The 14490-nt window shown below is 40.6% G+C and overlaps 1 protein-coding gene across 3 annotated transcripts in view; it reads right to left on the minus strand.

The window, feature by feature from the left end:
* Positions 1 to 14490, minus strand: part of URI1 (URI1 prefoldin like chaperone) — a 46590-nt gene that overhangs the window by 31366 nt on the left and 734 nt on the right. The window contains exon 1 of one of the 3 annotated variants that reach the window (XM_083750516.1): positions 14367 to 14483. The exons of the other annotated variants lie outside the window; for them this stretch is intronic. Within the exon in view, the coding sequence (XP_083606642.1) occupies positions 14367 to 14414 (48 nt within the window). The 5' untranslated portion in view covers positions 14415 to 14483. Of the gene's footprint in view, positions 1 to 14366; positions 14484 to 14490 lie in introns of those variants that run through there. 3 annotated transcript variants of the gene reach the window in all.

The raw sequence follows: 14490 nt of genomic DNA on the forward strand, positions 1-14490 counted from the left end.
GATCTATAGCCTTTCCCAAATGACCACACTCAATAAACTAATTCAGTATCACTTGAACAGATATGAGGGGGGGAACACTGGTAAAGCAGCTTGAAGGCATGTTATTCAGCAACTATGTTGAAACTCTGCAGATCCAACTTCCTGGTAGAAAACACAAATGGCAGACAGAGGCTAAAGCAAGATTATCCTCTAATAGTGAGTTCATTCACCAAGCATGGAACCTTACATAGCTAAAGCAGAACCATCCAAACCCCAAGGTTGGTAAAAGTACAAATATATATATATATTTAAAGGGATGGGGAAGGAAAACTGGTGAAGGGTTGGGAAACCAGTGGCCTTCCAGAAGATGCTAACCATTGGTCATCATGGATGAGACTGGTGGGTAGGGGTAGCCTGGGACACTTTGCTGCTCCAATTCCCTCCCACACACATAACTGCAGCTCTGCCATAAATCTGGGCCTCCACCCTGCCCTCATCACTGTCCCCTCACTATTGCCAGCCCTGCCACCTTAACTCCACCTTTGCCAGTGACTGCACCCCATGCTGCCGCCATGACACAGTGACAGCAGCAAGGACACAGTGTTAGCAGTGCTGTGATGGAAACAGTGCATCAGTGGGTATGGGGCAGAGAGTGGATCAGCAACCTGACACAAACTGCTTCACTCTGCTTCATGCAAGTACCTAAAGGGCCACTCCCCTAATGCGAGATAATATCCTCAAAACAGTAAGACTAAGCCTGCTTAGTGGCAATGGAACACTGGATGTGGGATGGGGAAAAAGAATGGAGTATTCAGGAAAAGAGCATAACTGGGTGGCATCCTGAACAGCAGCACTCTGCATTGCAATATTTTGTTGCAGGTCCCACTTGTAATATATGCCTCACAGTGCAAAAAAAAAAAAGGATGTTTCAGGCTGTCATCTATACACAGTACAGTCATTTTCTGTGATGCATATCCCACTGAATTCAGTAGGGCCTACTCCTAGATACCCCTAGGTAAGTATTCATAGGACTGCAGCTTTGAGCATATTTAGTGCCTTAACACTATCACTACTATCACTCAAGTATGTACATAAAGAGCAAATTAAAAAGCAATGGGTAAAGTAAATAGCAAAAAGCAGGGAGCAGCTACCATTGAAGAAAATGGCAGCTACATTTCTGCTCAACCCATCAGCTATCATAGTAGCATGGACACAATAATAAATTATATTCTGACTAGCAGGGTTCCTCCCTCCTGTAAAATGGCTCATGAAGCCACACTTGCTGAAATGTATGAAGTGATTTATTTGATTTTTTAACTCTACCTTTTCCTGAGGATTCAAGCACAGATTGCCTTAAAGGAGGAATATGAATCCAGGAGTCAGTACCCAAGAGTCCAGCCTGATCTGTGACATACTTAAACTGAAATACACATAGCCAGGGTTATTTGGTGGGGTGGGTATAGAAAAGCATTTAGAACTCCTGAGACAATTAGTGAGCTCCAATTATCATGGTGTGCATGATCATAAAATACCTAACCATAACTTCAAATGAAATTTGTGATTGAGTCCCAAATAAATCTCAACTAGTTTAACAGCTTGTTTTGCGGGTAAAAGTTCAGTTTGGTGCCCAGTGTCATATCCTTTGCGTGTAGGACAGCCTGCTTGAGAATGATGTAATGTAAACCTTGGTTTTCAAACCATAGTTTTACCTAATGGTACAAGATCAAGTAGCTATTCAGAAATGCTCAAGCATTGTGTTTGCAACAGAACCTAACTTATGTCTCCTCTTGGTATAAATGATATACAGTGGTACGTCCATTTTCGAACAGCTTAGTTCCCGAATAACTTGGAACCTGAATGCTGCAAGCCCAGAAGTAGGTGTTCCGGATTTCGAACTTTGCCCTGGAAGTCGAACGTGCTCCTGAGCTTCCGTTTTTACTGTTGCGCAGCCCATTTGAGTCCCCACCATTGTAATTTAAGCCTTCCGTTTCTGATTACAGTGTTCTGAGGTGATATTTGGTGCTTTTGTTTTTGCTATTTTTTGCGTTTTTGTTTGTGTGGCTTTTTATTTTTGTGACTGTGGCTTGTTTTTTTATGACTATCATCAATGCAGGTAAGAAAAAAATAATTTTAATTTTTATCATCTACAATACTGTTATTTATTTTATAGTACAGAACATTGACTATTGCTTTCATTTTATGGATCAGTGGTCTTGTTAGATAGTAAAATTCATGTTAAATTGCTGTTTTAGGGGTTGTTTTTAAAAGTCTGGAACGTATTAATCCATTTGGCATTACTTTCTATGGGAAAGTGTGCCTTGGTTTTGGAACGCTTTGGTTTTGAAATGGATTTCCAGAACGGATTAAGTTTGAGAACCAAGGTACCATTGTATGTGCTTGCAAACATGAGACTATAGTGCTATATTTGAATACTGACATCTTTAAATAAAATGTAGATTACCGTATTTACGCATATCTGATGCATCATCAAATCTAATGCACACCTAAATTTTCAAAACCTTGAAACCAAAAAAGTATTTGCTGACAAATGTAAATGCGCCATCAAATCGAATGTGCACCCTAATTTCTGTGATGTAATTTGGCCAAAAATGGTGTGTGTTACATTCAAGTAAATACGGTATTAACTATACACACAGCAAACCTAGCATTATCCAGCACTAAACCAGAGGTAGCCACTGTGGTGCCGTCCAGATGTTTTTTGGACTACAACTCCCATAAGCCCTGATCACCAGCCATACTATTAAAACAGAATACTGTACATGTTGATATGCATTTGAATGTGCAAATGAAACAAAACCAGATAAGCATTTCTGCTCTGGGCCAACAAATAATATAATGAAATATAATTGTTCCTTCAGGTGTTGATTCAGAACAATATTCTTGTCTATACAGCAACTGCATCCAGAGTTTAAAACATATCACTCTCTTTTCATCTATATTAATGCTGTTTAGGGGCCACAAGGGGGCACCATCATGTGAATCACCACCAATATATGTAAGCAATTGCCCTAATCTGTGTAACAACCACAATTTATCATCCAACTGCCCATGCTTTAATGCAGTTTCAGTTCTTCAAATTCAAACTTTCCACATAATGAAAGCAAGGTGGGTGGGGTGGAATAAATCACACCAATTATACTTTCAGGGGAAAATGATAAATGTATCCTTTTATAACTTGCAGCTTTAGAAGTTAGAGTTGGAATTTATCAAGTTCTATTCACTGAATTCAATGGGATATACTCCCAAGTAAGTGTAGGCAGAATCTCAACTTTAAATTTGAAATTAACCCAAGAGAACATAGAATTTGATGCAGTTAATACAAGACTAAAAGGCTATTCGATTTCTACTTCAACAATGAAATCAATTTTTTATTTTATCATTTCTACACAAGGGGAACTCACACCAGTGTTTGAAACTCCCATTGTTCTAGGTGCATTTTGTGACTGGGAATTCCATTACCACAACCAGTGTCTGAACTCTGGGTGCAGTACTGCACCTAAGATTTCAGTTTAAAACTGCAGAGTGGAAGGAAAGAAGGACCTTTTTCTGCCTCCCCACTTTCAGCTACTCTCTGAAGACCCTCGTAAGAATATTAGGGGTGTAGGCAGGAAAAGGACTCGTCCATGTGAAAATGAACATAATATTTTAGCTGAAGTTCATTCATTTTCAGGTTTGTATTCTTGTTTTAAAGAAGTGCACCTAGACATTCTGCTGTTGCGCCCATAACCTAGGTTTAAGGTGTCATTTAGCTCCTAGCTTTCATATCTCAGTTTCTAACACTGACTCACATGCATATGTCTCGTTTAAAAAAGAACTATATTCCCTGTGCTGGACTTTTCTTGAATGAATAAAAGTTATTCCTTAATTAGAAGTCATAATCAACCTTCATAGAAACTTTCTTAAACATACATTGGCAATGTTATCTTAGGATAGTAGAATGTCCCAAACAAAGCCATGTGTCAGGAGAGAAGCACTTTGATCTGCTTCTCTGGATCAGCTGCTGCTTAAAAAAACCATGGGACGTTTTTAACATTGGCTAAAAAAAAAAAAGGATAGGCAAAACATCAATAGATTTTAGGGGTGCACACTCAGAGGATGACCTCCAAACCATCCTAAATTTATTCACAGCTTATGAAAAACTTGGCCTATCACTCAACATCCAAAAAACCAAAGTGTGCTGCACCAACAAGCACAAAGCAACCCCTCTGCAGCACCACAAATCCAACTCAATGGTGTAACACTGGAAAGTGTTGATCACTTCTCCTACCTGGGCAGTTATCTTCCCACAAGGACCAACATTGATGCCGAAATCCAGCATCGCCTGAGCTCTGTCTTTGAGGATCAGGACATTCACAAGGAAACCAAAATGCTTGTTTACAAAGCTATTGTACTACCAACCTTACTGTATGCTTGTGAAACATGGACCACTTTAAAATGCCATCTCCAATTCCTCGAAAAATTCCATCAACAGTGCGTCCGGAAAAAAATTACATATCACTTGGGAAGACAGGCAAACTAATGCCAGTGTACTTACTGGAAGAAGCAAAGATCACCAGTGTCAAAGCAATGATTCTTCAACATCAACTTTGTTGGACTGGTCATGTTGTTTGGATGCCTGATAATCGTCTTCCAATGCAACCACTCTATTCTGAACTTAAAAATGGAAAGCGTAATGCTGGTGGTCAACAAAAGAGGTTTAAAGACTGTCACAAGGCAAATCTTAAAAAATTTAGTATAAACACTGACAACTGGGAAACACAGGCCTGTGAGCGCTCCAGTTGGAGAACAGCCTCTACCAAAGGTGTAATGGACTTTGAAGAAGCTCAAAATCAGGATGAAAGGGGAAAACGTACTAAGAGGAAGGCATGTTTGGCAAACCCTCACCATGATTAACTCCTTTCCGAAAACCTATGACCCCACTGTGGAAGGATGTGTGGATTCAGAATTGGCCTCCACACTCACTTATGGACTCATTGTTAAGACCGCATTCATGGAAAACAATCTTACTTGGCTATGAGTGATTGCCAAAGAAGAAGAAGGTATGCAATTAAAATTTGGAATTTGTTTACCACATTGCAGGTGACACTATCCTAGAAAGAAGGCTATTTCTGTATAAATTCTGAAATGATAAATACTGTACATTCATGGTGAATTTCAACCCTGGTTTTGGTGAGAAGATGTGTATCATATATTCAACCCCCTAACTTATTTCTGAATGTTCAGTTTGCTTTGTTTGCTCAATCTGTATTTTATTTTTGAAATGTTAGTATGCTGCTTGGAGCAACTAGAAAAGATGTAAATCAATGTTTTGGGTTCAAAATAAAGAGTTCAAAACATGAAACTGAACCGACATTATTACAGCAGTTATACACAGGGATATCAGTCTGCAAACAAAATTTCTGAGAAACTAAGATATGCAGGTCAAACTAAGCATATTTGCTCAAAAGTAAGCCCTAGTGCGTGTAATGGAACCTATTTCCCTAGAAAGAGCTAACAGAATTGCAACTTTAATGGCTTTCTGGAAAGCTTGATCTAACTGTAACTCTGACAACAACTTTTCCTAAGGCCTGCAGCAAAGCACAAGCATTCAGCATAAACTTCCTCACCTATAAAATGGGAACAAGTGGTTTAGAAGTATTATGTACCATTAGAAAAGTTACCTAATTATGAGTAAATAGCACAACTTGAGGCTGTTTAACCTTGAATTACACTCCACATTAAGCATCTTATTTAAATCATGCTTCCATTTATTAACAGAAAAATGAAGGCAGTGGTAGCACTCAAGAATGTGATTACAATTCCTTAAATTTCATGTGCATGTGAATGTTGGAGTCCAACTACAGGATACCTCTTGTACAGGTGAAGGAAGTAAATGTGGTATTAACACACAGTATAAAATACACTGAAATACCAATTATTTTCCATTAGGAGTACTGAGAATTGATATATCTTCAGTATAAACATTTTTAACACCTGACACCAAGCCTTGGTTCTTGCTGAAGTGCTGGATTTGTATCTGGGCTATATCACCTCATACAGCCAGAGGGGGCTTACATGACACCCATCTATCATAGAAAACAAGGCTAATTTAGCACACTTCTTCATGTAATGAATCATTTGTGTACTCAAGAATATTCAGCCTGCAAGCCCCTGCCAGCTGTATAAAGCGGTATTGCCTAGATGTAATTACTTCAGGGAAAACTGGACCTAAAGCAAAGCATGTTAAGGAGCTAAGATTTGACATTCTGGCCACCCAAATAGTACAAAATGATAAACTCCAACTACTATATGCAACATGATGATAATAAGTTGAAATAGTATATACAGCATACCAGAAACACCCACATATAGATAAGTTGTTCTCAGGTGGGTCAAATATTTGACGCTGGTAATGGCTATGTTACAGGCTGCAACCCAGTCACGTGCATGGAACTGTCCATGTTCACATAAGGGCTTTTGACTTTAATGGTTGTTCTAGTCTAGTGCTGTTTAATATATACATTTCAAAGGGACTCAAATGTTTAGAGCCCTTGTCTACCAAGATAGAAAACTATAATCTATCACACTTATACTGAGCAGGATGCCTCATTTTAGTTGGTGATAAACTGAGATATACAGCTCAACTCCATGCTAATCATTATTTTGACTAACCTACAATACTGCTTATCTATGTATCTCCAGACCTGGTATGTATGTTCCATCACACTCTCATACACACACATAAAAGCCCATCTACCACTCAAACAGATGTTTTGTTGGAAATGTGTTTATTAGAATAATCTTGTACTGGTTTACCAATACAGAGGCACTGGATTGCTTCCAGTTGGTTCTCTACAGGACATCCTCACCTGCCCGACACCCAATTGCATATGATGGCAGATGATCATGGCTTGTGAGGGAAAGTCTCATAGGTTGAATTGGGAACTGTGCCAAGCCGAATAGTTTATTAGGCCCACAGGCTGGCGGTTTGCAATGCTGCTTTAAATCTGATGCTTTCCTTCTCATATGCTGGGGTAGCTAATGTGGTACCCTCCAATTATTGTTGGATTACAACTTGCAACAGTCCTGACCATGCTGCCTGGGCCTGATGTACATTATACTTCAACGACATCTGGGGATGCCGTATTGCTACCTCTGCCATATGTCCTGAAGAAGGGGAGACTACTGTGCACTTTTTTGAATAAACTGCAGTTTTCCATCATGTCCGAACTCTGAAAACTGTGAGTTAAGCTAAGATAATTTTTGAACATAACACTAAACTACAACATTTTGGATTTGAACCAATACAAGTCTTGGATTTATGCATTCTGTCCTCCAAGTGCAGCTGGAAGGATCAGCTTTTAAACTAACCAGATTTCCTATAGTCAGCTGAAATGAAAGGGTTTAAGAACTATTTATAATCTTGGTTTGTTCACCAATCATAGTTTATACTAACCAAAGTTCCATGAGTTCAAACATAATGGAGACTCTTACTAGTTTAAAAGCAAATGTTTCTGATTTCTTCCTCACAGCCTGCCAGAGAGGGAGCAGGTGAGTTCAGGCCAGCTAACACACAAAATGCTGAACTGCAGTTTGAACATAATGCTAAACTGGGCCCATGGTTAGCTTACAAACTAGTATCTAAAAGTACAATTGGATCCTTATCTGTGAAAACAATTAGGATACACCACAATTTATCTCATCTGGATGTAAATAGAAGGTGCAGTTTATTCAAAATGGAAAGTGAAAATGTTCAGTCTATTACCCTGACATGCACAAGAGGGGGGTTGACTGAGTGAGTTCAAGGCTTACCACAGCTTGTTTTTGCAACTGTTGTTATTATTCATTCATTTCCAAATAGCAAACGGATAAAATATATCTACACTATGTACAGAAACAAAACAAATAAAACTGAATCAAAATACATTAAAGAAACAGAAAGAAGTACAGATTGGGTCACCCGACAACAAGGGCATAAAAACAGTAAATCATTTTCATAAGGCGACTTGCTGAAATAATGAAGTCTGAAGTTCATGCCTAAAGCAAATTACAGCTGGTGCCAGATTTGATTGCACTGGGTAGAGTTCTCTAACCCTAGCACTACCATACTAAATTCATGCGCTCTTGTTGATGGTCTGACATGCCAGGCACCTCCAGATGTTCCTTGGTAGCATATCACAAAGATCAGGGAAGTGCATAGAGACTAAGGCAGCCTTTTACGTACATAGGCTCCAGGTTGTTTAGGGGTTTATATTCTAACAATCTACTGGCAGCTCTCTCAACACAGGTGTTATATGTTATCAGTTCCCCAATGCACAACAGCAACCAGACTGCAGCTTCCAAACCAGTCTCAAGGGCAACAGCAAACTGGTTTATTTTATATATGAAGTGAGTCTGCAGCTCTTACTTCAGTAAATAGACTTAAGTACTGGGCTGTGAAAGATTCAAAATGCTGAAGAGAACTAATATATTTTGTGAAATTCTCCTATTTTATTTTTTAAAAATCCCTTTAAAATCCCTTTTAAAAACAGCACTTCAAAATGTAAAGCTACACATATTGATGACAAAGAAAAGCTTTCTGACCTATAAAACAGCCTTTTCCTCTAGCTCCTCAATGGACAATCTTGGGGAAAATGCAATATGTGTAAGTTACCAGTAGTTTAACAAACATGAAGATTCACAGATCCATGTCCTTGACCTTATATTTTTCATATGCAAACCAGTGAACTTGATGTTCCAAGAACGCAAACTATTCTCCCAAGTTTCTCTCTGCAAAAACATAAGAAACTTTTTAAAAGTACAAGTACTCTCAGGTAAATGTCATTACTAGATGTTCTCTGATAATGTATTTCTGTCTCTGAGCTGAACAGTGAAAATTAAATAGAACAGCTGTACCTAACTATCCTCTCTACAAATTATCACCAGATTTTTCCAATAGGTAAGCAGTCCTTTTAATAAACATTTGAAGCTGCTGAACACCAAAAGCTCAACAGTGAGACATTGCAACCCATCCTAAGACTGGAATCAGTCCCAATCTGTTAGAAGGGACAAATAATATACCAGCTTCTTCAATGGCTGTGCTGGTGGAAGCTGTAGTCCAAAACATCTGGAGGGCACCCGGCTGGGAAAGCTGCCTTGGGGGGGGGGGGAGGAATTCACACTGTATATGCATAAAACTGCTGTCCAGTCTGCAATCTGCTACATTGGGTAGATGCCTTAAAGCAGCAATCCTTCCATATGCAGGCTGCCTACTAGCCTTAACAAGTTACAAAAGTATCCCCAAGACCATAGTTCATTTGAGTTAACACCACAGCAGTTAATTTTAGTGGAACGCTTCTTCTGAACCAATAACCTACTCTTATTTTTGCTCCCTCTGGTTTCTTTTCAAATAATGGTATCTCACATGCGTGTTCATCACTTAATTATTGCAGCAACCTAAGTTAGTAGTTTGTATGTGTGAAGAAGAGCCATGTGATATCCAGTTCTACTGACAGCACCTCAGGCATTCTGCTTTTTACTGAATTCCATTCATACTTTCTTCAAGTCGTGAAATGATTAAGAGGCATCACTTCCAAGCGTGGGGGTGGGATGGGGTAGGTTCACTCTTCAGTTTTGGATCAAATTTAATTTGACTCTGTGCCTCTATATACGGACTCAACATTTTGGAGAAAACTCTGCATGTTTGCTACATATTATGGAACTTATTTACACAACAGATTGTAATGACCTGAAAACAGCCCAGATGGTACAGCAGTAAGCATATGGGGAACCTTTCCTTAAGTGATTCTGAAGTGATTTGATTTAAAAGAAATAAAGCACAAAAATAGCATATTAGTGATTTTTAGTTTGGAATGAACTCCAGTGAGAAGTTAGACCATTTATGCCTATAACTGAATGTCAAGGGGTCATGATAAATAAATGAACCTTCCCATAAACATAGGACAGATTTCTTTTTTAGGTGCTAGATATTTTTTTATTAGAAAAAAGTGAAAAAGCTGGTGAATTCTTTTGTTTTCCCCCTTTATCTATTTTAAAAGATTTATACCTTGCCTTTCAATATAAATTAATCCCCAAAGCAGCTTATAAAAGATTATACAACTCAATACATAGCTATTAACCCATCTTGGTGGTGGGACAGCTAAAAGCGACACAAAGAGAACAGAAGGTTAAAGACTTCCCCAAGCTCTTTGGCAAGACTTCCCCAAGCTCAACCCTGGATGAGATCTTCACGTCTCGCAGCTTGAAGAAGTCACACAATATCCTGAGAGATCCCACCCATCCTGCTCACAACCTCTTTGAACTGTTGCCTTCGGGCAGAAGATACAGGACAATGAAAACACGAACCACACGCCTTCTGAATAGTTTCTATCCAAGAGCTCTGATTGCACTAAATAATGATCTCAGGGCCAGTTGTAAGAAATAGCAAGCAGTGAGTAGTAAGGAATGAGATAGGTTTTAGGTTATGCTATGCTTCAAATAGGTTATGTTATATTCTGGATTATGTTATGTTCTAATAGATTATGTCTGCATAGGATGAGAGTGTTGGAGATACGTGCGAATGTGTATGTGAATCCGGTCTCGGGTGTTTGATTTTCGTTGTTGTGTATACTGTGTATATACGGACAATGACAATAAATTTATCTATCTATCTATCTATCTATCTATCTATCTATCTATCTATCTATCATTCCTGCCACTGCCTGTAGCAAGCCAAAGGCAAATGCACCTCGCCAAGAAGTGAGGGCATTACGTATCACTTGGGAGTGGGCTTCTCACACAGAGCAGATGGAAAAGTGACCCCTGGAGTCAGGTGCTGGATTGTCAATGGATATGCCAGTAGAAACCATGTTAAACCCTCTTCTCAGCTCTCTGGGATTCTTGCTACTCTTGTCTAATTAACACCTATTTCATGTAATAACTTGTTGCCATTTTGAGCATTATGATGCCACCACAACTATAGCTTACTATTGTTTAATATTGTTAATGCTAACATTTTAAACTGTAACAGAACAAAATAACCCCAACTATATCAGATCTCTATGATTAAACAATGCTGGGAACAAGAATCTATCCTCTTGCAAGACAAATAAAATGTAAAATTTTCCCAAAGTTATCAGTGCAATACAAAACCAAAACCAAAAAAGTCATCCAAAGTGTCTTATAAGCATCTCATAGGGATGGATAACTAATGTATTCTGCTCACCTCACTAGGGGTTGTGGGCAGGAAAATAGAATGTAATAGCACTTCAACAGGAGACACTAAGCCATCTGCAAATGCTGCTTTTTCTATTATTTCTGCTGCATTCTCCCACACTAGCTGACCTGGTGTTTGTCTATACAGTAGTCCTGTACAACATGCAAAGGGATTCAAAGATCTGTAATATATAGGGAACTCCTCTGCTCCACTTAAGTTACTTTTCAGTGTTTGTGCAAACACATGTAGAAAGTACAAACAAAAAAACAGCCACCCTATGATGGGCGAGCCAAGTTCTATTCCTATAAAACACAATTAGTTTCCAGGGTAAACCACACTTTCTGCAGAAATGGCCAGTCATGCGGAGGCCCAGTTGATGTTGCTTATCCCATATGAAAGAGGTGAAAAGATATGAACCAAGCCTGCACATGACTGATGATCATGTGGATGGTTCAGTGCACAGTCAAGGTTGTGCAATGGAGTGAAGCTGCTTGCACCACTTCACCGCCACACTGTACCACAGCAACTTCTCCCACTGAATGTATGAACCATGTTAATGTCTTCCAAAGTAAAGTGGTGTGCTTTTTCTGCCTTGTTCCCCATGTGGTAGTCCTATCATACCCTCACAGCAGGTTGTATGCAATTTCCTGATAGCCAGAATAAGCAAAGGACTTCCACTGTGTCCAGTCTGAAGACAACCATTGGTCAGTTTATCCTCATCATCCAGCTCTGTTTTACTCCTAGAGTAACATGTGGGATAGGCAACAATATATTGCTGTGTCCTCACTTTCAAACAGGAACACTCCTGTTCAGGGTTCCAGTCAGTCAGCCATATCACTCCTACAGAATACCCTAAGTCAGAGGTTTTCAACCTTTCTGAGTCTCTGGCTCAGTCCCTTGACATTCTTTCTGCAACACCCCTGTAGGGCTCAGGACCCTAGTTATGTCACCCCTTGCATGCAGAGCTGGCAGCCCCTCACCCTTTCTCAAACACCCTCCCTTGTAGAGTGTTCCCTCTGTCACCTCTCCTCTCCCCTCTCCTTGGGATTCCTCTGGGCAGCCGCAGCTGCCGCCCCTGGTCTATGAGCTGCCCCCCCCCGCCCCAAAGAGAGGTGCCTTCTCACACTGCCCCACAGAGACCTGGGAAGCACCCCCTGGCCAGCTCCAGAAGCACCATTCATCCGCAGAGCTTGTAGCTAGGGCTGCTGCAACAAATAGCTGTGCAAGCCTTTGGAAGGCAGAGATGCGAGAGGGCATCAGAGGAGGGAGGGAAGGAAAGAAGAACAGAAGCCAGTGTTGCCTCAGGGTACCACAGCAAACTGGTTTCAAACCACTGCCCTAACCCATTCTGTGGCCCCCTTTGTGTTTCTCTTTCCAAACTGACACTCAAAAGTTCTGTAGCTACTGAACATGCTCAACTCTCATAAACAAACCACATACTTGGAAGCAAGTTTTACCAATTTCTGTGGACTCACTTCCAAATAAATGTGTCATTGCAAATAGTATGCTTCGATGTCTTTTTTCTTTTTAGTATGTAGCACTATTTCAGCTCTAGTAGTTGCAGTCAAGAACTGATTGCAGGCCAAGTGAGCAAGTGATTGCACCCAGCACAGAAACCAAACACTACTATTCCTCTGCAGGCTTGTTTTAAAAAAGTTTTTATCACAGGGCAAAAACTTTTGTGGGCTTATCTACAACTCTGGCCTATTAAGAAGCCAGTCCTCTGAAGTTCAACAGAACTTACTCTCAGGTAAGGTTTGCATTTTAGCCTACAACTCCATGCACAGTTGCCTGGACATAAGCCCCACCTGAAGCACCGTGATTTGTATCCAATGTGAGTTCTACTCAGAATAGACCCATTGGAAGTACAGTGGTACCTCGAGTTAAGTACTTAATTCATTCCGGAGGTCCGTTCTTAACCTGAAACATCACTTTAGCTAATGGGGGCTCCTGCTGCTGCCGCGCCGCCGGAGCACGATTTCTGTTCTCATCCTGAAGCAAAATTCTTAACCTGAAGCACTATTTCTGGGTTAGCAGAGTCTGTAACCTGAAGCGTATGTAACCCAAAGTACCACTGTAATGGATATGGCATAACTTTTGGTGGTGTCATGAGACAGTATTTTCTGAGGCTCCTCCCAGATTCCCTCCCAAAAGATGTTACATTGGCTCCTTCTTTGCAATCCTTCTTGGCAGCAGGCTAAGACCTTGTTCAGACAGGCCTTCAAAAACTAAGATGCTGATCACTGGACTGCTGATCAAGGCAAACTGTACTTTAATTACTGGTTTTAAATGTCTTGTGGTGTATTTTATCTATTGTTTTTTACTAGTTTTTTTTAAGCGAGCTTGCTTATCACTTTGTACTGTATTTTATAATGTTGTTTTTAAACGTTGGAAGTCACCCTGAATTCCGACTTGGGGAGACAAGAGATAACGCAGTGTCCAACTAGGGCCAATGAGAGACCAGAGCTCAAATCCCCAACTCAGCCATGAAGCTCCCTGCGTGACCTTGGAGCAAGCCCTACCTGGGGCTACCCTGTTTAGGGAAGCTTTTAATGTTTGATGGATTACTGTATTTTAATATTCTGTTGGAAGTCATCAATAATAATAATAATAATAATAATAAGGGGCCAGGCACTGCCTTTCAGCCTAACCTACTTGACAGGGCGGTTGTTGTTGTTGGGATTAAATGAGTGGGTAGAATTATGTATGCCACTTTCAAGAAAGAAGAAGGATATAACTGTAGTAAAATATATAAGTAAATATACATTAAAACAGTGTTGTAAGAATAGCAATAACCACCACGTTACTTTCAAGGGGTCTAAGCCAAGTAGAACTAACACTGGGTACCATCCAGATGAACTTATTCCCAAGTAGGAAAGGTTAAAATTGCACTGTCAACTCACACTACGGGGTTTTTTTGGGGGGGGGATTACCAATAATTGCAGTTTAAAGCGCTCTCTCTCTCACACACACACACACAGAGGAAAGTCCATCATACACACCTACATGGGGAAGTGGAAAGGAAACCCTCTGCAAAACAAACCCTCCACATGGCGCTGCCATGACACAGGCAGCGTGCCTGACACACCCCCTGACGGGGTCCCCTTCCACTCCCCTTCCAGCCGACCCTCGCGGGCCGCGGCCCCCTCCCCAATACCAGCAGCAATACCCCGCAACCTACCCCCACCCATACCTCGCGAGGTGCCCCCGACCAGGCCTGAGGCGCCGGGCCTGGCGTCATAACACCCCCTTGCCCTCCTCACAGCCACGCAGCTCCCCACCAGGAGGGCGCCTTCCGTCCCTCGCTCCCTCCCCTC

Source organism: Podarcis gaigeae (genome assembly GCF_964106915.1).
Source record: "Podarcis gaigeae genome assembly, chromosome: 8".
Lineage (NCBI taxonomy): Eukaryota > Metazoa > Chordata > Lepidosauria > Squamata > Lacertidae > Podarcis > Podarcis gaigeae.